The 24,454-nt window shown below is 43.9% G+C and overlaps 2 protein-coding genes across 7 annotated transcripts; both read right to left on the bottom strand.

Annotated features, from left to right (window-relative positions):
* Nucleotides 1-86: 86 nt before the first annotated feature.
* On the bottom strand, nt 87-17,502 carry ODF2 (outer dense fiber of sperm tails 2). Of its 6 annotated transcripts, none has more exons than XM_033077691.2 (21): nt 16,990-17,291; nt 16,576-16,654; nt 15,737-15,905; nt 14,476-14,592; nt 13,691-13,861; nt 11,693-11,859; nt 10,734-10,863; nt 10,326-10,457; nt 9,392-9,466; nt 8,711-8,782; nt 8,036-8,152; nt 6,994-7,179; nt 6,596-6,705; nt 5,779-5,914; nt 5,060-5,170; nt 4,775-4,879; nt 4,062-4,220; nt 3,105-3,205; nt 2,408-2,570; nt 1,955-2,080; nt 87-1,209 (listed from the first exon to the last, which is right to left on the bottom strand). In XM_033077691.2, exons 3-21 carry the CDS (start codon nt 15,842-15,844, stop codon nt 1,036-1,038), a joined length of 2,460 nt encoding a protein of 819 aa, XP_032933582.1. In that variant the 5' UTR covers nt 15,845-15,905; nt 16,576-16,654; nt 16,990-17,291; the 3' UTR covers nt 87-1,035. The 6 variants fall into 6 exon arrangements, with proteins under 6 accessions (XP_032933582.1, XP_032933583.1, XP_032933584.1 ...); XM_033077692.2 differs by having other exon boundaries at nt 15,737-15,890; XM_033077693.2 differs by having other exon boundaries at nt 15,737-15,848.
* A 2,184-nt stretch (nt 17,503-19,686) lies between these two features.
* On the bottom strand, nt 19,687-24,207 carry PTGES2 (prostaglandin E synthase 2). Its single transcript, XM_033077895.1, has 7 exons — nt 23,984-24,207; nt 22,851-23,045; nt 22,688-22,743; nt 21,933-22,085; nt 21,208-21,408; nt 20,809-20,926; nt 19,687-20,434 (listed from the first exon to the last, which is right to left on the bottom strand). Exons 1-7 carry the CDS (start codon nt 24,197-24,199, stop codon nt 20,306-20,308), a joined length of 1,068 nt encoding a protein of 355 aa, XP_032933786.1. The 5' UTR covers nt 24,200-24,207; the 3' UTR covers nt 19,687-20,305.
* Between the last annotated feature and the right edge of the window lie 247 nt (nt 24,208-24,454).

Raw genomic sequence — 24,454 nt, 5'->3', positions numbered from 1 at the left:
TTACGTATCTTTTGGAACCTGATTTGTTTAAAAACCTTACACTGCCAATGACCACATCACAAGGAATATAAATAGGATACAAAAGAGAGAGAAATAAAAACAAGGTTTATTTTTGTTCCCCTAAGAACCATTTAGTAGAAACAACAGGCCACTAGAGAGCACATGGACTTTAGGGACTTGACACACAAAAGACCTGATTTTCCAGAAGGTGCAGGGAATTTGATGAAGAAGTTGAATATCTGCAGCTTCTCCTTAGTTGGCTTAAGACAAAGTCAGGATTTCATGGACACCCAGAACTCACATGGCATTTGCATCAAGATCCCAAATGAAGTGACAATGATTTCCTTCAAATTTAGACTGTTTTGGCTCAGTCCTGGGTGGGTATACTCAAGATGAGAAAATCAGGGTAGGAGAAGAAAAGCAATATTAGTATCACACTCACAAATAAAGGTAAGGATCAGGGAGTATGTAAGAATCAAGTATAAAAACCCAAACCAAACTCACAATTTCTGGTATAAAATTGTTACAAACACTGTGGTTGTGCAGGACATTCTCTCATGTGAGTGGCAGAGCCTAGGCACCTCAGTTATTTTCAGCATCACACCAACAGTATAAAAAATTATTTTAAAAATCCCACAGGTAAAAAGCTTCCACATGATCTCCCCAACAGAGAAACTGAATGAGAAGTGAAGCACAAAGAGAGTTCTTACAAAAATCAACACACTCAACAAACCTCTGGCAGGTTTTAAGAGCTGAAACCATCATGACCTAACAGGAGGAAAAGGATCTTTTCCATTATACGCAAATCCACTTGGTTTTGGGGTTCAGTTCATGGTGTAACACCAACCTTTAGCACCAAACCAGTATTGCTGATACCCCACATTTTAAACAGATACCAACATAATTTTATTTTCTCATTCTGCAATAAAAAAATCTCCCAACAGTGACCCTGAAATGTTGTTTCCTATATCAATAAGGCTTTTGAAACAAAGCTCCTTTTGTGTGCTTAAAAAAGGTGCAAGTGAAATACTGCCCTCAGAGAAGAGAGTGAGTGTGGCTGGGGGAGCCCAGAAAAGCACTTTCCCTAAAAACATTGTCGTAGGAAGACTTGAGGAACTGGACGTAGTTCTGCATGCTGCGGTTGGTGCTCTCCGACTGCTCCAGCCGATCGCGCAGGTCCTGGAGGCGGCTTTCGTATCGGCGCTCTGCCTGCACAGGGGAGCACAAAACAGGCTGAAAGGCAGCAACATCCATCCTCCTCATGTTAAACTCTTCCCCCAAAGTGCTGGGGAGAGCCAGAATTAGCACAGCAGATGACATTACCATAGATGGTGCTGTGATATTTATAATTTCTGCTCATTCCCAACTCCATTCAGCAACCCGCTGATAAAAGCAGGAGACAACGTGGCTAATCAGTCAGGCTTTTAAAATATATTAGCTGTAGTTCTAGGGAATGAAACACACTCTGTTCTGAAAAGCAACTTGACCTGATCCATCAGCTAACACAATTTCACGTAATGCTAAAGCAAGGAAGCAAGGTAAATAGGACATGACAAAAGATTCCCAGTCTTTCTTCTAGAAGAAATCATTTCCTCTAGAAAAGAAATTGCACTCTCTCTGACATAGGCAAAATGAAGCTGAAATCTGTCCATGATACCTGGTGCAAATCTCCTTTGAACACAAGCAAAGTCTGATTCTTTTCTTACACATAACCTTACACCAGGCTCATTCACATCATGGTACTCTGACTTGCCTATAGCTTACTACACAGTCTTGAATTGGTGACACAGCAGACATGTCCTATGTCACACACACATGGACACACACAACAGCACATCACATTCAGGCACAGCCCTTCATGACTTCAGCAGCACATCCACAGTGTGATTTATGGAATTCAATTGTTGCCAGGACACCACCAGTACAGCAAGAGTATCCCCCATAAGCCACTCACATCCTCTTTGCTCCGATGCAACTGGTTCAGCTCTGTTTTATTCCTGCTCAGCTGGGTCTCCAAATCCAACACCTTGGACTGGGCTGCCCTCTCTCTGGAGACTGCTCGTTCTCGAGCTTGTTCCACCTACACAGAACAACAACTTTGTTAAAGGGATGTCTGTGGAAGAATGTTTTTTTCCTACCCATTGCCCAGAAAAGCCCTCTAAAGTTTAACTGACACATTCTCATACATAAGCAGCAGCTCAGTCCAGTGCTTTTCTCTGTTGCAAACCGAGTTCAGCTCTTCAACAGTGCTGCCAAATAGCACCAGCACATTACTTGTATTTCACTGAACATGATGATTTTAATGGGTTTGGTCATAAGCTGAGAAGATATTTTCAGCATTGTCACTGTTCCCCTTTCACAGCCTGGGTAGCTTTGGGTGAATTCACAAACATGAGAAATTACTCACTTGTCTTTTGGCATCCTCAATGGCCATCTCCAGCTGACGTGCCAGGGAGCTGCACTCACGGCTCTTCTCCTCCAGCCGCAGCTGACACTGGTGGATCGACTCCTCACGTTTTGCTATGACCTGAAGGAATTCTATGTTCTGGGCATTCGTGGACTCTAGTTTTCTAGTTTAAGACAATAAGGGAAGGAAACCTATTCATTTTAAATGGAGTGTGTTTCATTCTGCCTTTTGTCAGGTCCTGACTCCTCTGGTAATAGACTATATTCCCCTTTGAAAGGTGAGAGCCTGAAGAAACAGTTCCCCAGTCCTCAAATCAAAATTTCAGAGATTGAAGGACCTACAGAGTACCCATATACCTGCATTTTCTGAGACATTGTCACTAAAAGAAATTTATAAACATAGGTAAAAATACTGTAATATCTAGTAACCTCAGAATTGCCAGGCTAGATTGGACAAGAAGCTGGTTTCTCTGCTGTCTAAGCCACCATCCTGTCTAACAACATTCACAACAGGTGCTGCTGCAAAAGCATATAACCTTCAGAGGACAGCTCCTAAATAGAGAATCTTGTGACACAAGCAAATGCACAGAATCCTGGAGGCATGTGGGGAACAGGAACAAGACTGAAGCTGTTTCAATCCCCTGTAAAAACAATGGAAATGGAAGGTTAAAAAAGCAAGAGAGCCTAGTATTTCTAACCTTTCTAGCTCCTCCACCTTCAAGGTGAGTTGCTTTTTCTCCTCTTGGGCAGACTGATATCTCTCTCTTGTCATCTCCATTTTGTCCCCCTGGAGGTCAATCTAAAAATTACAGGAATTAATTATTTCACAGAGTAGTCACTACACACATGTCCAACCACCTAAAACATATGCAGCTCTCAGAAGGAAATATGTTCCAATCATAATGTATGGAGAGCTTCAGAAAGGGAACAGTGGATTTAAAAGAACTAAACATCCATTTTGCTGATGCTTCCAGTTACAGTCTGGGAAGGTGTAGGAAAACTCATCTGTACTGCAAAAGAAAAGCCAGGCCCATAAATTCCTGAAGGTACAGCAGCACCTGAAAGCCAAGCACACACACGACAACAGCAGCCACAAACACGCCAGCAGCCCACTACAGCATCAGTCTGAAACACCAGGGAGGGTTATAATTCCAAACCAAGCAGACTAAAGCGGTCAGACAGAGATCATGTGCTATCTTGAGGCAGAGCTGTAGGTGTCATCCCTGTCTGAAATTGTTCTGCAATACCTACACAGTCTTTCTGGGCAAAAAACAGAAACTGGGAAAAACCTGAAATCAGAGTGAGAAAATGGTTGGGCCAGCACCACTAGCAGAGAACTACAGGACAGAAAGCTGACAAGAGGATGGAGGTAACAGAAGTGAGTGCTGGCATTAGCACAACTGATAATAAGTCCCAGAAAGATTCTGCACCAAGGGATGAGAAAGCTTTCAAATATTAAGGAATGCTACCAGCAAAGCCACTAACTTCTTGCACAAAGACATGCCACACACCTTTATTTTGCAGTGCACGTTTAATCTTTTCAAAAAGAGACGAGAACAGAGACGAAGTTTGAACCTTGCTGTGATTAGAAATTCATGCTGTTTTCATTCATCAGAGCTTTCAACTGTCGTGGGTACTTTCTGCCAGTCCCTTACCAGCTCACGGAGATCTGAAATCATGACACACAGGTCCGTGTTCTTCTTCTCATAACCCATCAGTTGCTGATGGCACTCTGCCAGCTGTGTCTCAGTGTACTTCAAGATCTCAGGCAGCTTTTCCAGTTCAGAAAGCTGGTCCTGGAACTTCTGATGAGCCTGTAATCAAAGAAGAGAAGGTGAGGAACTTTCAAACGTTGATAAGATCAAGACTAAAACATTTCTCAACTTCAATGAAGCTTTGTTAGTCCACAACCATGGTAACACTGTGTGGATATTTGGCCAGTGCTGGAGTTCAAAGCCTAAGGTCTTTTCCTACTCCAAAAACCTTTCACTTAGGATCTGGCATTCCCTATGGATGGTGTAGGAATGAATATTCTGGATTGTGGGCTACAGTTTCACTAGAAGTACAAGCTCTGTTTTTGAGGTCAGCTGTTCCACATCAGATAATGGTGTAACCTACCTAATCCACTGTTCTAAACCAATTTCTGCAGCAAAGGACTAAATAATTTATACATCTCTGAAGAATGCCATACAGTCAAAAAGAAGCTGCTAAATGCTCATTCTTCAAGACTTATTAAGTCCTGAGAAAAAAATTATGCAGAAGGCAGAGTGAAGAAAACCTTTGATTTCCTATTCACAGCTGTTTTTCACTAGATTCAGAATACAAAGATCCATGAATGTCTACAACATATCTTTAGAAGCATAGTTACCTCTTCAAGCTTCTTATTAGTTTCCTCCTTTAATGACTTGTTCTCTTTTTCACACTTCTCCAGTCTTACTGCCAGATCATCTGCTTCCTTTCGGGCCTTCTGTGCCTGGATATTCAAAAAAAGACCCCAGACTTTATCTGTTATGTACAGTTTTCAACACACGTGTGTGCAATGCCTTGGAGTAACTGAAACTGCTCCCGTTGCCAAAAGCTAAGGCATGACAGAATAAGCCACAGTGGAAGGAGAAAACACCTTTGGGCAAGGGCTGAAGGTTCTGAGACCCACCTGTGCTGTGTAGTTTTCAATCAACCCTTCATAGCTCCTGACAGAGTTCTGGAGTTGTTGCAATTCTAACTGCGCTTGGTTCAGCTTGTCCTCCATTGCATTCAGAGCAGACTGAAAAAAAGAAAACATTTTTCATTGAGTGCTTGGAAGTACCTGCCACATGAGCTGTCTAATGCTGTCTAGCCTAAGAAAATAGAGTTTTGTCCACATAAGTTGCCAAAACTTTCCAGACTTCAGTAGTCTGCAAAATTTGCATCAGCAGAGCACAGAGGTTTGTATTGGAAAAAAAGACGTAGGTCACCCACAAGATCACTTCATGGTAAAGGACAACAGGAGAAATATGCAATTTTTTTTTTTTTTTGTTCTGGAGATTACCATTCTCTCCGTATGAGCTACAACAGCTGTTTGTTCTCTGGTCAGGAGCATGAAGGTGAAAGGACAAGATTTAAGATCCCAGCTAGATGAAACATCTAGTATCTAGTTGGAGATACTCCTAACGAAAACATGGAAGAAACACAGTTTTCCAAGTAGGTACACACACTTCCTGTGTCTCCTCCCAGCACACTGGCCCTGTCACAGACAGGTTATATGAACTTGTTTGAAACTGCATAGGAGCAATGGGTGCAATTTGACTTTGTCTTCAGTGGCCAAGCAAATGGCTATAATTCAGCCTTCTTTTCCTCCTAGCATTCAATCTTCAAACCTTTAGAGTCACTGACCTTTAGTCTTTCGTTATCTTTCCTTAAAGCACCGTTCTCTCCATTCATTTGGTGCACTCTATCCATCAAAGCTTCGTTTTCATCCCGTGTCTTCTCCTGGACCTTTGCCAGTTGTTCCACCAAGTCTGCAATACGGCTGCCACACAGAAAGAAAATTAATCCTTAAGTGACAAAAAAGAGTAAGGCTCCTAACCTTTGAAAACTAGCTACAGGAACAGGGCTTTTCTCTATCCTTTCATCTTTCTTCTCCAGCCATGCACGCACACCTCTCTGTTACACTGTTTGACTACTTCAGTCTTTTTATATCTCTTGGAAATTAACCCTGGAGCTCAAATGAATTGTCTCAAAGATGCACAGGATAAAGATATGCCTCTCTCAACTCATAGCTACCTGCTTTTCCCTGCAGCAGCAACTGTACTGCAGTGATATCTACAAGTTTATTTCCCTTCATTATAAAACTGCCATCAACTATACTACTTAGCTCTTTAATTAATCTTCCATTCCGGCTATTCAAAAAGATTTCAAAACAAAAATAACCTTAATTCAAAGCATTACAAAATGGCAAAGGAGCAGTTTTAAGGGTCAGCAACCCTTAAAAAGTCTGCCTTTGCTGTGGCAAGTCAGCAGCAGAAGTCACATGTCTCTCTCCACCTCTTCAAATTCTACTCTAGCCCTTAGGCAGTGCTGGTTTTGCTTGGTTATTTACAAGCAATCCAATTAAAATATTCATTTCAATGCTATTATTCAATTAAATTATCCTTGAACTTTGAACTCATCCCCACTCATGCTTCCTTCTCTGCACTGATTTTACTCTAACCTGTTCAGTGTAACGACTTCTAGTTCAAGGTCATCCTTCTCCTTTGTTACTTTGGTGCAGCGATTCCTCCAGCTCTCAATAGTGTTCCGGCACTCAGCAAGACAGTTCTCCTGTCAGACAGGGGAAATACAAGAGGAAAAAAGTAAGGGAGAAGACAAAATCATCACTGGTGTGAGATATGCAGACAATACACAGAGATGCCCTTTACTTAAGACATGCAGTGAATACAGTGACAGCTGAGCAAACTGGATTTGTTCTAAACTTGGCATAAATGGGTCATGGCATCAAGACAGAAATAAATTTCATTAGTTGAAAGAGACTCTCCCCAGGGCTGCTACCAGAAGTCAAAAATTTAAAAGCATGACCTCAAACTAGGCCTCTCCTGTTCCAGCAGGTACCTTTTCTGCTAGCTGGGCAGTCAGTTTTTGCACATACTCCTCACTCCGCTCCGCTCGCTCTTTCTGTGCACGGACTGCTTTTTTCAGGGCCTCTTTATCACCATCCATCTTGTTTTTCACGTCGTTCATCTGTTCCATGGCAAGCTCCAGTTCTTCCTTAAGCTGAGATTCACTCATCTCCACATTCTGCAGGGGAACAAAACCCACCATATAGATCAATGCTCTTATTACACCTGCAAACCCAAAGCAGCAACTAATTTCCTAGAAATGGTGAGAACCAGGCACAAATCTCCAGTGTTCAGCCTGAAGCTATTTGCAGTCAAGTTTCACCTACACAATCCTGTCTAAATGCTGAAAAAGATGGCAGCATGACATCTTCCTCCTCTTCCAAGAGTCTTGCTTTCTTCTTTCATAAGCTGCTTCCTAAAATACTGATTTCTCTCCTGACCATAACACTGTTTTAACAGTCTTTCAATCTACCTGAGAAAATTCTTTTTATTGATGAAATGTTTGTGTATAATAATGTTGCTTTATGTAGCTCTTACTAAAACAGATTAAAGCGCCTTTAAACTATTAATACATTTATGTTCCTTGTAACATCATCCCAACATATTCTAAATATGAAACTCTAATCAAAATAAACCAGGGGAACTTTCTCCTCCTCATTATTACTGTACAACAGATGAACAAGGGTGATCAAACTGGCACAGCATTTTTCAAAAAAAGCAAATTAAATAGTTCCAGTTTGTCTTGATGCTTGACTAAACCAAAGCCAACTTTTCAATAATTATCATGTAACTAACTTAGGAAAAAGAAAATCTAATTAATGCACACAGACCTTAAGGCTAAGATTTTGCCTCATGCCTCAAAAGTAAGATTTCTCTTAATTTGAAAATCATGCTGTGTGTTAATGGTATAAACATCACCAGCCAATATTTCAGTCAACCAGGCTTTGTAAAAAGCCTGTGCTACTCCCCTTGTGAGTAATTCAGTCGATGGGAGCAAAGGAAGAGAAAATCCCCAGGGAGCAGTGCAGACATACCCGCAGCTGTGTGAGCAGGCGGTTGTTCTCAGCGTCTTTGTTTCGCAGCTGGGTTTGTAAATGCGCTTTCATTTGCTCCATAGCTCTGGAGAGTTCAATTGCTTTCTTTGCCTGTTCCTAGATAAGCAGGAACAAGACAAACGTGTTTTTACTCAACAAGCTAATAGAAAGAACACTGTATAATATGCAGTAGTAATCTCAGATTTCTTCACTGAATGATCTCCAGCCACCTCCAGATGGACCCTCACAGCTCTTCTTGTCCAACAAAAAGGGACCAAATGAGCAGCCTTTTATTTTACAACACATGTGAATGACTGGCTTGAAGTTCTAGGGCAAAATGTCCTTCATATCTGATCTTTTCCACTGCATTCCCCCTTTACTTCCTAAACTAAGGAACAGATTGGAGTTTGCCATTGGGAACCAACAGGACCTTAAACAGAACAATTCAGTGTCCAAACAAAGAGAATTCTCCCTATCCATCTTTATGATAGGTGTCTTATTAGCAGAATATGGAACCCACAACGGTGTGGGAGTTGGTATCTGCCTAGTTTTAAAGCCAGCCAGTCATCTGATGTCAAAACAGTGGTCTGCAAACAACCCCATCTTTTGGACAGCCTGTGATTTTACAGAATTGGAAAGTAGAGAAGAGAGGGAAAACCAGAAAAACAATATTACCTTTTCTGCCACTATCTGAACTGTGAGGTTTTCCAGTTCTTTTTCTCTTCCCTGAAGCCTGATCTGAAGTTGCTGGAAAAACAAACACCACACAGACGTTCAGTAACACATTTAGGACAGCAGGCAAGGGGTGTAACTGCCTCCCTGATCTGTGGCATGGTCTGTTATCCACAACAACAGCATCCTCATCCCCAGAAAAACAGGCTGCACCCTACTCAAGCAGGAAGCAAAAGGGATACACATACATTTGTGCAACAGGGCACAGGATATCCAGTCAGGACCGTACATACCCCACAAACTAAAAGGGGCATTTACCTGTGTCTCACAGCAAGTTTTACAACTTCTGGCAAAGCAAAAACTCTTGTCTCAGTTTACAGAGAAGGAAATCAACAAAAACTGGACAGAGTAACTCATTCAGTAACAGAGTCCAAAATATAGATATCCCCATTCTAAGCCCCCATATTTCAAAGGTAATGAAAATCTACCCACTTTGAAATGCAGGTTTTTAACCAGAGGAGCAATGTGGTGGCTCTGATTACCACAAAAGCGAAAATGATTTTTTAATTGATCTAAAAGGCACTAGAGTAAGATTTGACAGCAGAATATAAGACAAAGAAGGTCTTTTCATTTTAGATCTTTCTGCTTTTTCATTAAAGAAAGGAGAGATTGGGGTTTGCTTACCATGTTCTCTGCATCTGTGTCAGCCATCCTTTTCAGCAGAAATGCCTGACGATCCAGAACCTTCTGGGCATCTTTCTACAAAATAAATGCATAAGAAAAATTGTTAACTAAAAAGTCAATTTTATACAGGCTCTTTAATGGAACTGGGAAAATCAAGTATTTCCTCCCAGTTGCAGCAGCAATTCTTAGATATAGAGAAGCATCACATTTGCTAAATATTTCACATACCATTATCCATCTCAGAAAGTTTTTCCACTTCCCAGTCAAAGATTAAAATTAAAAGCATGATGGCAATGTAAGATCATTCTGAACTCTCCCACTACTCAGGGGAAGTCATGTGGAAGACCTTTTATCCAGCCTCACTGGTGACTGAGGTAACTGCTACCATCAGCCTTGCTTTTGCTGAAATGGAATATAAACTACAAAAATAATAGAAATTTCATTTTTCTGTTGCTCTTACAAGCAATAGAGAATTGCTCTGTACATGCAGCACAGAATTGTTTTCAATTTCTCTGTTGCTGCCCTCAGAGCCTACAAAATCAAAGTTCTGAATATCCACAGGCTCCTATTAGTTAAGGCTGTATCAAGGCCTCAGACTCCAGCAATCCAAGTGCAGAAGCAGTGTTTGGGACCAGCAGGATCAGCTGATACAGCCAGATCCCGAGGAGACAGCTGGCAACACAGCAGTGCCTGAACCTTTTAAAGCAGTCAAAGACTTAGAGGCTCTACCATCCTCAGAGAAGAAAAGCGAGTCTTACTCTGCAAATTAGGCAGATGAAAAAAATCCTAAACAAAAACTATCCAACATTTATGGGCTGACAGGGTCTACTGCAGGGCTGGGAAAAACGAGTTGAAAGATTTCAAAATCCCTTCCAGCCCATGAGACAACACAGCCTCCTGTAATCAGCCAGGTTCCATTCACAGCAGTTCTCACCTCGCGGCATTGCTGCTCTGCAAGAAGTTCTCGGAGTGTCCGGTTGGTTTCTTCAAAGGTGCTCAATTTCTGGAGCAGAAGCTCTTTTTGTCTTGTTAGAGCATTTATATCTGTGCTGCTCATGTGTTTCTCCTGAAAGAAAAACATTAAACAAAAAAAATAAACAAAGATATGAGAAAAACAAACTCAAACAAAACAAAACCTACACGATATAAACAAACACTTGTGTGCAGAAGGTAACTGGAAGTAAATATCCCACTTTAAAACCTAACTAGCAAACACCTAAAAGATGTTAAATCCCTTCAATTTTCCTGAGGTATTGCTGGATTAGCAACTATAACATTACTTTTTAAGACAGCCATATAACAGGGTAATGTAGTAAAGGTAAGAACAAAAAGGGACACCTACAACATTGAGCCTCCCAATGGTATTTTTCAGGGCACTGATCTGTCTGGCAGCTGCTGCTCCATCCCTTTCTGCTTCATTCAGCTTGGTCATCAAACACTCCTTCTCCTGCTGCAAGCACTCCTTCTGAAGCCTGCAAGGAGAATTCAGCCATCAGAGAAACAAGAAGCTTTGGCAGTTGTACCAGCCACTATTGATATACAGTTGATTGGGTTAAAATTCATAAAAAGCCCAAATCAGAGGATAAAAGCTCTAAACAAAAACTGCTTAAGATTTACCCTCTTTCAGTGTGGAAGTTGTTTTGAGAAAAAGCAGTAAGCAGACACCATGAGCTTGCTAAGATCACAGCTATGAAATTTAGAGGGGACAAATCAGGCTTATACCAAAACTGCACACATTGCTAAACCCAAAAATAAAACTAACTCTCCTAAAACACTAATGTCCCCCTGCAGACACAAACTTCACTAATTCTTTAGATACAAAGCAGATGCAAAAATGTCAGACTTGCAGACCTTCAGGACCAGTAAGAAAAAAGCCCATGGTTCAGTCCTCTCAGGGACTGTCACTCCTGGCTCTGTATGATTTTCATAAAGGTCAAAAATTCTCCTCTAGTTTTCATGTCCGTGTTTGCTCATTTATTGTTCTATCAATATCATTACAATTCAAGTAGAATCCCTTAACTTCAAAATACTAATTGCAGAGCTAGGCTGACTCTCCAAACAAACCAACTGCTCTCAGGTTCCTCTCAAAGTAGGGGTTTTTTCCCATTCCAAAAATCATACTAGAGCCCTTCTCTGCAGCTATTGCAATCTGGAGTCCCCCTTCTAAAAGGTGACAAAAAATCCAAGTGTATCAGTGCAGCTGCAGCAGCAGCTACGACCTCTAATCACGTCAGCAATAAAGGAGAGAGGTGCCTGTGGATACCACTAGTGCAGGAACAGTGAGAAGTGAAGCTTTCTTACACAGTCAGGTCCTTTTCCTCCTTTATGCGCTCGATGTTGCGCCGCAGCCGCGTGTTCTCATTCTCTGTTTCTGCCAGCTCTTGCGTCACCTCATGCAGTTCTTCTTTCTGCTCCTCCAGGAGCCGCTTTGTCATCTCCTCCTGTTCCTCCATTTGCTGCATCTTGACCTGAAGATATTGGAATAAAACTTAAACCAGGGGTTTTGGAAGTGATACACAGAACCCAAATCCCAAAAATCAGTGAACCAGCCAGAGTCAATAAACTTATTGAAAGTATTTTAAAAAATGAAGTATCTCCTCCTAGGTGACAAGTGAAAGAACATGAGGAAATGACCTCAAGTTGCGTCGGGGGATGTTCAGGTTGGACATCAGGAGGAATTTCTTCATAGAAAGGGTTGTCAGGTATTGGAATGGGCTGCCCAAGGAGGTGGTGGAGTTACCATCCCTGCTCAAGAACAACTGGACATGGTACTCAGTGCTCTAGTTTATTTGATGGATCGAAGATTGGATTCGATGATCCTGAAGGTCTTTTCCAACCTTTAACAAGTCCAAGTTCCAAGTCCTTCACTTTGGCCACAACAACCCCTGCAGTGCTACGGGCTGGGGGCAGAGTGGCTGGACACAGTGAAGGAAGGGATCTGGGGTACTGGCTGACGGCTGACTGAACATGAACCAGCAGTGTGCCCTGGTGGCCAAGAAGGCACATGGCATCCTGGCCTGGATCAGGAATGGTGTGGCCAGCAGGACCAGGGAGGTCATTCTTTCCCTGTACTCAGCATTGGTGAGGCTGCACCTTGAGTGCTGAGTCCAGTTCTGGACCCTTCAGTTTAGGAAGGATGTAGAGATGCTCAAACATGTCCAAAGGAGAGCACACAAGGCTGGTGAAGGGCCTGGAACACAAGCCCTATGAGAAATGGCTGAGGGAGCTGGGGTTGTCTAGCCTGGAGGAAAAGAGGCTCAAAGGAGACCTCATCACTTGCTACAACTCCCTGAAAGTGGGAGTTGGTCTCTTCTCTTAGGCAACCACTGACAGAACTAGAGAACACAGTCTTAAGCTGCTCCAGGGGAAGTTTAGGTTAGATATCAGGAAAAAATTCTTTACTGAAAGAGTGATTGGGCACTGGAATCATCTGCCCAGGGAGGTGGTGGAGTCACTGTCCTTGGATGTGTTTAAAAAAACACTGGACATGGCACTCATTGCCACGGTTTAATTGATGAGGAGATGTTAGGTCACAGGTTGGATTTGATGATCTTTCCATGGTCTTTCCAACCTAGCTCATTCTGTAATTCTCAGTAACTCTGTGGTTCTAAAATTGATTTTTATTTTATAATCATGCAAGTAATTCCACCAAACTTTGTAGCATAAATAAAATAGAATATGCTTCATGTAAGAATGTACTTGACACAAATCCTATTCTTGTTCACTGATTTGACATCCATGTAGTTTTGAGTAAAATAATAATACAAGATTTGCTACTCTGAGTGTTAACTTGATGTTAAAAATGCAGTTTACCCCCACCATGTTGCATCTTATGAAACCTGGGAACATCTCCCACGTATTTTTAAAGTGGTGTCAACTGCATAAGAGCCTGTTTATCTGGAAAACACAACATCACTGGGTTGCACATTTTTCAAACTGTATCAGAAAAAACAATCTCATTGAATAAGGGGATTTTTTGACAATAAAATATCAATGTATTGTATTTTTCACTTTCTGGAATCATCAGTTTTCAGATTTTGGGCTTGAGCAAGAGAGATTATTTGGAAATTAAAGTACAGCAATACCTTATTAAACTAGTAATATTTTGAAATGTTTCATAGTGTGGTTTAGTGAATTTCTCACCAGGATAGTTCAGCTTTTCTAAACAATTCAGACTGTTTTTTAAGCAAGCTACCAAGAGCCTGGGTAGCCTTCCATTGCACCAAGACCTGCCTCCAGCTTCATCCTGTCAAAGGAACAGTTACAAAGCCCCAGCAGGTCTTTCCACTGTCTCCTCACCTCTTTCTTCAGAGTTCCCACCATATTCATCAGGTTATCGATCTTCCTTTCATATTTGTTAATTCTGCAGCAAGTGGGATCATCATCCTCTGTGGAGAGGTCGCTGAGTTGCAGAACCGACTGCATCCTGCCTGACTCTCTAGGTATAGCTGCAACACGGTCACTTGATTCCTGCCAGAGAATAAAGGGTTTAACTTTTTTAGTATAACATTATAAATAGTATTCCAAAGCTAACATTGCCAAAAAACTGAGACTGGGTCACATCACTGCAGCAAGGCTAGCAAAGAAAAAAACCATTTACAAACGGCTTGTCCATTTCCATCGGGGAAAGGTCAAGAATGCAGAAAGAGCACAAAGAAGAAGCAAAACTAATCGAAGCTGAAATCCTCATCTAGGAAGTGCCAGGAATACAACATGCAAAACTATCAGCCCATGAGAAAGAAAATATGACACAATGGTACACAAATGCTCCGTGCTTCGGAAGAGACTAAGACCAGCAGTCCCTCGCTGAGCCTCCAGATGAGATGTTGAAGGGCACTGTATGACAAGAAACAAACAAATGTGTCTGGCTTCTAGAGAAGACAGAAAGGCATGGCCAGAGGCTGCTTATGAATTCTCCATTTTTCTATATTAAAAAGTGAGAAAGATTTATAGAAGACACTTCAAATAGATGGTAAGTGACAGTAGGCTTCTTTCAGATCTGCCCAACTCTCTCACTACTCAACTGCTCTCTTCCATTTCGGCTAAGCCGCAAAGTTTGCTTTAAAGAGCCAAACCAGCTGTACCTCCCATTTCAAGATGGAGTCACGGGTACTTGTTTTGCCTGGGGGGATCCAAGGGGCCTTAGTTTTCACCCGCACAGCTCGCACACCTTCCCCTTTTGATTTCTGTTTCTGCTTTTGCTGAAGAAAGAGAAAATAAAATAAATCACAGACCCTTAAAGAACCATTTCCAATTTTTAGTGCGGCAAAACCAAATGAAAGATCATTCATCAGTAGCGTTTCGCAGGATGCATCAGGTGAGATGAGGCAGCTACTGAAGGAAGCTGACACCAGCCAGAAGGAAAGGCTATTGCACACTCAGGATGGTTGGAGGTAGGACCTGAGAGATCTCTGGGAGATCCCTTCTCCATCCCAGACTCACCTCACAAAAAAGCAGCTGTACCATCTGACACTGTGATTGATTTTGGAAAGCTCTGGAAGTGTTTCCCCTACTCTGCAGTCAACTACAAGATCCATATTTATTTGTATTGAACTTGAGCTGCTCTAACTGAAGGAGAGTTAAAGTGGTTTTGCACGATTCTAACCTTAGAGAAAAATCAGATGCTGTAAACACTCCCTACTGGCAATTAATTAATAGGACTCATTATTTTCACTGTCATTCCATCCCATTATGAAATTAGCCGTTAGCAACAAACACAGAATTAATGGAAGACTTAGGAACAGAATGTCTGCAGATAAGGAAGAATGAGATCGCAACTTCCATCAACTTTTTAGGACAATTTTCCATAAATATCCAGCAACAAAAGAGGATATGGAATAGCTACAACCTCAACTTCAGTTTTGCCTTGTGCCTCCTGTGGTTAAGGCTGGGAGGAGATCTTCTTTGCTGCAGAGCTCAGCGGACAGAGAATGTCTTTAATGCCAGAAGATGGTTTGAATCAAGGTTCTTTTTCTAAGCACATTTATTTTAATACAAGATGGTACTTGAAATGCCTAAGTACTACCTCTCCTCAAAGCCTTCCTCCAAAAATAGATATGAAGCAAAATAGAAAACATGATCAGGACACAAATCCAATAAATAAAAGTGAAAAAATCCTCCAAATGAAATCACATTGGAAGCAACATTTCTCACATGAACATGAAAAGTAAAATCATCTTTCAACAAATCAACATAGCAAATGTGTCACTGCAAATTCACCACTAAATATGAAGTCTCACAGCTCTAACACAACAGTAGAACAGACCTGGAAGATTTTGTGATGTTTCTAGGGCCATTCACCTTCCTCTCTGCAGCCCTTACAACCAAGCAGATGCACACTCGTACCTGGCATTTTGTAGGTGTGGTTTTCTGCCCCTTTTTAATATGGACATGGACGGGGGTGTTTTCATCCACATGGACGTGCAAAGGGGGAGATGAGCAACGGTTCTTCATGGCTCTTCTCCCACAAATGGGAAAGGGAAATACAATGAAGGGAAACCTGTGAATAAGGAAACTGGAAATAACATTTTCTTCAGTGTTCAGAGAGGAACAGTGGCCAGCCTTGGTTAACATTTGTGCTTTTTATCAGTAGCATCTGCCATTTTGAACTGCACACTATTCTTCTATAAAGGCAGGACTAACACAAACAATTCCTCTGCTTCCAGTATTTTCTGCTTTTAACCTGGTTATTGAAGATCAAACACAGGTGGACTGATAGCAGACATCTGTAAGAATCATTGAATTTCAAAGTCATAAAGCAAATGAGCAAATCAAGGGTTCCTATAACCAACAAAATCTGATTACAAAGAGAAATTTGAAACAGGAAGGAGAATTAATTTAACAGTTAAGAAACACCATCAGGAAATCATCAGACCACTCCATCCTAGAACCCTGAACCTGTATGCTCCTTCATATGTGCTTAACTTTGAGTGTCTTTTTTAAGCATAAATCCTTAAAAGCCATTGCATCACAGCATTTCTTTATTCTCCACAGAAACACATAAGCATAACCTGACACAACACAGAAAAGCCTAGAGACACAAGGTTCAAGTCTTCATCTTGGAGCTTGATGCTCCTCAGTTGATGTAACAGCATAATGGAATTGCAAATCTTACACAAAGCCTCCAGCAGTGCTGATTTGATTCTGGCAGAAAGGATATTGTCAGCCTAGGTAAAGTTACTTACAGCTACTTTCACGCTTTTGACTTTCCTGGACACGGATTTGGGGGAAGAGGCAACTTCTTCGTTGACGGATGAGATACACCTGATAGAGAAATAATAAAATTATTAAGAGGAAAAGGTGCCAACTTCTGAACACCAAGGCTCAAACATATCAAGTACATGAACCCAAACAACAAAAGTTGGTGTGCACTAGCTTCTCGGTAAAACACGGGATGAGGGAAGGACAGAGACTGCAATTCCTAAGATACTGACAATGGCAATTGTTTCAGACAGTGGAAAAGTTTTGTGTAATAGCATGATGGCACTATTCACTTAGAAACTTTCAAATTATAGCTGCAACTTTTAAGGAACACAGCAGTACTTCCTTTAATTCAGGAAGAGGGAGACACAGCTTTCTGAAAGAACAGGATTCCCCACCTTCCAGCTATGAACAACTCCAAACACTGCTGGGTGTTTTAATCATCGTTTTTCCAAGGAAGGGCTGAAGTCTCCCCGGGCCCAGCACTGACAGAAGCTTTCGAATCACCACGAGTGACAACCAAACGCTGTCACCGCGCCTCCCTTAGCAACAAGGCTCACTCGTAAATTTTAATTCCTCCTGCAGTCTCTGGAGGTTTTCCATGGAATCTGTGGCCACCTGGGGCTGGCAGAGAGGCGGGCTGGGGGCCGTGTGCGCCCGCAGCTCTGAGGGCAGGGCAGGCCTCACCCAGCAGGGCCCGGCAACTCCCAACGCCCGCCCGCGCCGCGCCGTTACCCCCAGCCCGACGGCTCCGCCGGCCGCGCAGCACCAAGGGCCCCGAAAAGGAGGGAGCAAGGAAAAATTTCCGGGGCTCGGACACCCACACGGTGAGGGAACACCCCCCAGGGCGAGGCCGCCCCGCCCCGCCCTCCGCGGGCTCGGCGCTCTCACCAGTTGGTACCGCGCGGGGTCCGGAGCCACTTCAGCTCCCCATCGGCGCGGCGGGCGGTGCAGGTGCGGGCATGAGTTGGGCACGGAGACTGATTCCCACACCAAGGACAACAGGCCCGCCCGCAAGGACCTGGCCGCCGTCGCCGCCGCGCCGCCCGCGGCTCCACCATTGGGCGATTCGAACGATCCTGAGCGGCGGTAACCGCCCCCGGTAACCGCCCGCGGCTCCATGCGGCCGGCGCGAGCCGGGCACGGGACCCGCCGGGGCACGGGACTCCCCGGCCGCGCACACGGCAGAACGGCGCCCTCCGGAACGGCTGCTGCTCCGCGCTGAAATGGGGAGGGCTGAAGAGAGGGTGGAATAGCTGGATTATTAAGTGAATTTTATTGGCGTTGCCTTTGAGATGAGGTTTAGCGTCTTAAAGGTGATAGCTGAAGTGTGTGCACAGCCAGTTTTACTGTGAACTGTTAACCAGAATTGTGTGCAGTTCTGGGTGTCCCCAACACAAAAACATGGACTTGTTGGAGACTACAAAGAAGTTGATAAGGGGACTGGAGCACCTTTCCTAAGAACACAGGCTGAGAGTTGGGGCTGTTCAGACTGGAAAAGAGAAATGTCATAAGGAAATCTTGCAGCACCTTCCAGGATCTGAAGGGGGCTACAGGAAAGCCAGTGAGGGACCCTTCATCAGGACCTTTAGTGATAGGAGGAGGTGAAAATTGAAAGAGGGGCAATTTAGGTTAGATATTAGGGAGAAATTCTTCCCTGTGAGGCTGCTGATACACTGGCACAGGTTGCCCAGGGAGTTTGTGGATGCTCCAACCCTGGCAGTGCTCAAAGCCAGGCTGGATAAGAGGTCTGGTGGGAGGTATCCCTGCCCATGGCCATCCCTAAGGTTGGGGGTAGATCATCTTTAAGGTCCATTCCAATCTCTTAACATTCTAAGACTTTATAAAAGGTGATACAAAATCCTGAAACAATCTTTATTTAATGTAATATTATGGCATGTTAGTGTTACGGATATTCATTTTGAGAGGACTGATTCATGTAGCACAGCACAGCAAGGAGAAGTGGAGTCACTGAGTCCTTGGTGCTTCAGATCCTCATTTAACATGAGAATCTCTTCCTCCCTCTTGAGGTGGATGCTCAAATTATCATCAAGGGTTTCTTCAACCTCCTGCTTATGCATGCTCAATATAAATGTTTAAAAGAACATTGCCTATTGATAGTGTGGAACACAAGTTTCAGTACAGAACAGTTTAAAGAAATCCAAGTCAGAGCAGCCACACAGCCATTTGTACTGTAAACATTTTCTTTCTTCCTTCAATGTCAGATCATAACTGAATTTGGAACTAGTCCTCCATTCAGAAAAAAACCCAAATTTCTATCACTACCATTCTTAGAACCAATAAAGGTACTCCCCCTGAACACACACTGGGCAAGCAGCTGTATTATAGACCAATTTCAACTGCACCTGAAATACCACAATAAATCAGATTGCCTGAAAACTGTGTGTTCTTCCACGGAAACAGAACTTGATCAAGGTGGTAATTAAGGATTCTGAAGCCTTGGGCTGTGCAGAATATTACTCAAATTTGAACCTGCATTGCCACTTGCTATGACAAATACTGTTTCTGCAGCTAGAGCGGCACTTTGACAAGGGGCAGTGGCTTCCCACTGACAGAGAGCAGGGTTACCTGGGATATTACAAAAAAATTCTTCCCTGTGAGAATGAGCAGGCCCTGGCACAGCTTGCCCAGAGAACTTGTGGCTGCCCCTGGATCCCTAGAAGGTCAGGTTGGACAGGGCTTGAAGCAACCTGGTCTAATGGAAGGTGTCCCTGCCCATGGCAGGGGGTTGGAACAAGATGGTTTTTAAGGTTCCTTCCAATACAAATCATTATATGATTCTACCCAGCACAGCTCAGAAGACTTAGCTGCAGGTACAGCTCCTAATCTGACTGCCACATCAGCAAATCCTTTGTTACTCTTGCATGACAGAAACATCTAGAGATCCCCTGGCCATGCAGATGGCTCTTAATCCTCCTTTTTCTAAAACAAGAACAAACTGATCTTCGAGGATATTCCAGACAGATCTCATGCAAGACAAGCCTTTCCGATAACTGCTCTGCATTTGTCATTTCAATGTAGGCCATGTTCTTTGGGTGTAAAGCGTAAGGTAAGGACTCAGATCTCACACCAGGGACAGAACAAAGCCAGCCTTTATCCTTGCAGACCGTACAGAATCAAGTCCTGAGAGAACCATTTACATGGAAGAGTGAAAGCAGATGCCCTGCAGAGCGCAGCCTCGCTGCTGTCAGAGGAAGGGTGCCTTCTCCAGCACTGCAGATTCCTCCAGTTCCCTTAGCACTAGGTTTACAAGATTCTATTGCAGGAAATATTGTCACTTAAAAACCAGTATCCAGTGTTTCAGTCAGAAAAACACTTCAGGTGACATGGATGAGTAGCAGAAGACAGCCTAAGGCAAAAGCTGGTCAGGCCTACCACATCTGACACAGCCATAACATCAGCCAAGAGCATCTTGCTATTACAGTAACCTGCTCTGAGGATGTCTCTTGTCTGAAAGAAGCCTTTTTGCTGCATTCTTCAGTTCAGAGCATCTCCTTTCCAGCAGAATCCAAGATCCCTTTCTTTTACCTGTCCCCGTCCTTCTACAAACACCCAACTGGACTTTTCTCTCACAGCGATTTGATGTTCACGTGTCAGTCCATTAGGCGTGACCAGTCAACTCTAAGAATAAGAACCATTTCTTCTGAAGTTTTCACCATGCAAGTTACTTCAGGGAGGCAGGTGCAGCTGGCATCAGATTGCAACTCCAGTTTTTTGAATGACTTCTTCCATGCGCTGGTACCAAGGTTGAACATTGGTGTGAGCCATCATGTCATCAAAGGCTTCCAGCCCTTCCATGACCCGGAGCACCCCGTACACTGCCTGTGCAGAGCAGAGAGGTCAGAACAACACTGAAACAGCTGTGGAGAATAGTTTAGGGTACAATAAGTGTCTCAACAGCCAAGCCAGTACGGCTCTTCCCCTGTGCTGCTATCTGATCCATCCTTCTGATTAGCAAGAGTGAATGGCAGAAAGGTAATTAAGATTATGCATGTTTTTCTATGAGGAAACAGCAAAGAAGGATCAGAATCTATGTGCAGTTATGGGGACATTCCCACCATGTATTACTGCACAAAGGAAAATATAACTCACATAGCTCAACTTCTCTGCCTGTACTTGTATTTACCATTTCACAGAGATGAGCAGCAGGATAATTTGTGAACCACTGACAATAACTGCAGGGATGAAGCCCTTACCAGGTCAGCGAGGTTTGGCTGGTTCCCGCCCATGAACAGTCGATTTTTGCCAACAGCTTTCACCCATTCATTAACTGCTTCATACAAATCTTCTCGGACATCATCTCGAAGCCGGTGTCTGGATAAAGGGAAGAATCAGTTTGTTTTTATCCTTACATTCTATCACTTCTCACTTTACGGGCTGGTTTTGGTTTGCAAGTAAGGGCAGTATTTCAGAGTGAAGGGGCAGTCAGTAATTAAACAGTGGATGAGTAGAGGGGTTCAGTACCTCCAGCTGAAGAAATACAGGATTAAATGGTTCAGTTTAAAACTCTGAGGTTCTGCCCTTTGACAGCTGTGGTTCACAGCTAAGGAGGAGCTATTTCTCCTCTTGTGTACTTGGTGCTTAGTGATACCAACCTTTTCTTCAGCCTCTTGCTAACAAAGAACATGGCAACAGCCCCCATGTATTTGGCAAAGAGACCTTCCAAGGTGCCAAACTTCCCCTCACGGACAATGTAATCAAAAGATGCCAAGGCTTCTTTGGGGGTGCGGTAAACATTGGGGGAGATGAGGTGAACAAGCCAATCATCTGCCCATTTTCTCCACTTCATTTCTTCCCTGCAAGCAGTCAAAAGGAAGTTTTCAGTGAATGAGGTACAACAGAAGGGTTACAAGAGGCAGGATCACAGTAGCCTTAGTCAGAGATCCTTCCACGGTCAAACACTCCTACCCAGATATTCTGGTGACCTTCCTTAAATGCACTCAGCATTGTTATCCTTGGCAAGGCTCCTCCAATCTCAAACTGAATTTAAGATTAAGATAGAGCATTAGGTTCTCTGCCCAATATGAGAAATAAAGCAGGAAGGGAAACTCTCCCTCAATAGCATTCCTCTGTGGCCAAGAAGGAAACTGGAGGCAGCTGAAGGCCTGCGTGACCATGGTGGTGGTAACTAGGCTGTCTAACAGCTTTGTTTTGAATTATCTAACAAACACAGCAAACCAACTAATGACGCGTGAAACACTAACAGGGGTGTGACAAGACTTGTCAGCCCTAGTGGGATTTTACATCTACATTAACCCTGAGTACATATGGAGGGGGCTGTGACCCTATTTGGAGAGCCCAGAAACTGAAGAGCACTTACACTCTCACTTCTTTGACAGGATAGACTTTCTTTGTCTCCTTCTCATCCAGCATGAGCCAGTATTTATTCTCATACTCAAGCACCTCCTTGCCTTGCTCAGTCACCGTTTTAATAGGTGGATAAAAGGACACGATTTCTTCTAAGCTATTCCTCCTGTGAAAAGAAACACAGTTAGCACAGATCTAGCTGCTACAAAAAAGGAGCAAGAGCAAAGGACAGATTGAAAGATACACACTATAAAATGTATTATTCTAAAAGTAAGTGCACAATGTTCCAGATTCTATTTGGAAAAAAAAGCCAGACTGGAACAGCTACTTGCAAATAACTATTATTAGCGCATCTACCTTTGTCTGTGACAGAACAGAAATTTCTGCAGGCATAAAACTTCCTACCATTCTCAAGTAGACCTAAAGGACAGGCCATAGGCACAACAATGCCATTTCATTCTAGATGTTACAAGTGGCTAATTGTAAGCTCAATTCCAGGACTAACATTGGTCCGTGTTTAAGTAGGTTTTGTGCAAACAGAATCTCACGGATGAGACTTTACTTTTGAAAGGTACAAGTTTTGCTTTACATCACACACATCACAACACATATAGCCACCCCCCATATTATCACAGCCAGGCTCAGGTCACCCAGAGCTTCAGAGCCTGAGGTCAGCAAGGGACTTACAGCACACTCAGAGTCTTCTAAATCTCTACTTAACCTGGGCCCTCCACATTCAACTCTTCTCTCATCACTCTGTTTTCTTACCTGGAAATAAGATAGGTCTTTATTGCACTGATTATCACCGAGGAGTCGTTCAATTGCTGAAAAACAGGATTAAAAGAACCTTTTAAAAGGAGGTTAAATTGAAAAGGAAATTCTTCAAAACCTTTTCCCCTGCATGCTGAGGCTCCAAGACAGGAAGACTTACCAGAGGGCTCCCAGCATCAGCTAGGAGGATGGGCACCTTTCTGTAGGAAGAGAATTTGATCTCTTTCCTCATAATTGGGTTTACTTCCACAATTTCATAGGGCAGTCCATGATAATCAAGAAAAGCTCGGACTTTACTGCAGAAAGGACACGTTTTATACTGGTAGAGAGTGAGCTGCAGACTCCCCACAGGCAGCTGGGGAAGAAAGAGAACAGAAAATTCAACTTTCTGCTAAAACATAAAACACTACCTTCCTTCCACCCTTATTTCTGTCACGAAGTCATAGTCACCGATGTTCAGTGTCAACATCTGATCATGAGCATATCTTGGCTATCAGATGCTTTCTTTAAATGGCATCAAATATTTAAATATTCACCCACTGGGACCAGCAACCTGTTTCTCTAAACATCTATTTAATATGCTGGAAACTCCTATCCACAGCCAGGAAAAAAAAAAAGTTAAATCCAGACAGTTTACCCCTTTATAGTTTCTATTCTGTAAAACAGAATTCTATAGAAAAACACAACCATTTGAATAGTATTACAATAAACACAAGTAAAGCCTTTACAAGCCAATCCCTCCCCCACATCAGCCTCTGTTGAGGCCACAAGGTGGAGAGAGCAGAGTTGGCATTTGATTTTAGGCACGTGTCTGCGCCCAAGTACACGCTCCTAGGATCAACAACCTGGGCACAACTGGGACAGGGCAGGGAGAGCCCAGGGCCACAGGGACATCAGCTATGGGACGTTTCGCAAAGCTGCTACACCTCAGCAGCCTGACAGGCCGTGCCAATCATTCCTCACACATTAAAGAACAAATGCAGCCACCCCACTTTGTTTCTCATTTACAATTTACTGGGTTACACAACCCTGCGCGGGTGCTGCAAAAAAGCAACAACAGAAAAGGCTCCACACCCGCAGGAAGCCCACACTGACAGGCTTTCCTTACAGCTGCTCAAGGAATGCTCTGCCACGGGCCTCCCAGACCATTTTAAGCTTTTCCCTCACTCAAACCGGGGCAGGAGGAGCCGCTGGGTCCCTGGGGAACCGCTGTCCCCGGGGGCTCGCAGCGGGGTCACCGCAGGCCTCGGGGAGGGCACGGCGGGGATCAGGGGGAGCCGCCCCCGGCGTTACCTCAGCGGCCGAGTGCTCCCGCAGGCGCTGCCGCGCCGCCAGGCACAGCCCGGCGCTGCCGCCCAGCGCGAACGCAGCGCCCAGCACCAGGCGGCCGCCGCCGCTGCTGCCTCCCCGTCCCGCCGCGGTACCGAAAGCTCGTCCTGGGGCCCGCAGCCGCCAGGCTGGCGGCAGCAGCAGCGCTCCGACCCGCCACACTCGGCCGGCACCCGCCATCTTCGGCTGAGGGCGGGCGGAGAGCGGCCGCTCCGCCCCGGGCACGGCGGCACCGCCCCGGCACGGCCCCGGCCCGGCGCTCGGGCATGGCGGCACCGCGCCCGCTGAGGGCAGGCCCCGAACGGGACATCCCTCACGGGACACCCCACACGGGACATCCCGCACGGGACACCCCACACGGGACATCCCTCACGGGACACCCCTCATGGACACTCCACACGGGACACTCCACACGGACACCCCACACGGGACATC

The sequence above is a fragment of the Catharus ustulatus genome, chromosome 21 (genome assembly GCF_009819885.2).
Source record: "Catharus ustulatus isolate bCatUst1 chromosome 21, bCatUst1.pri.v2, whole genome shotgun sequence".
NCBI classification, from domain to species: Eukaryota; Metazoa; Chordata; class Aves; order Passeriformes; family Turdidae; genus Catharus; species Catharus ustulatus.
The sequence above is the reverse complement of the archived record's forward strand: the minus strand, read 5'-3'. Positions and strand labels throughout refer to the sequence as shown.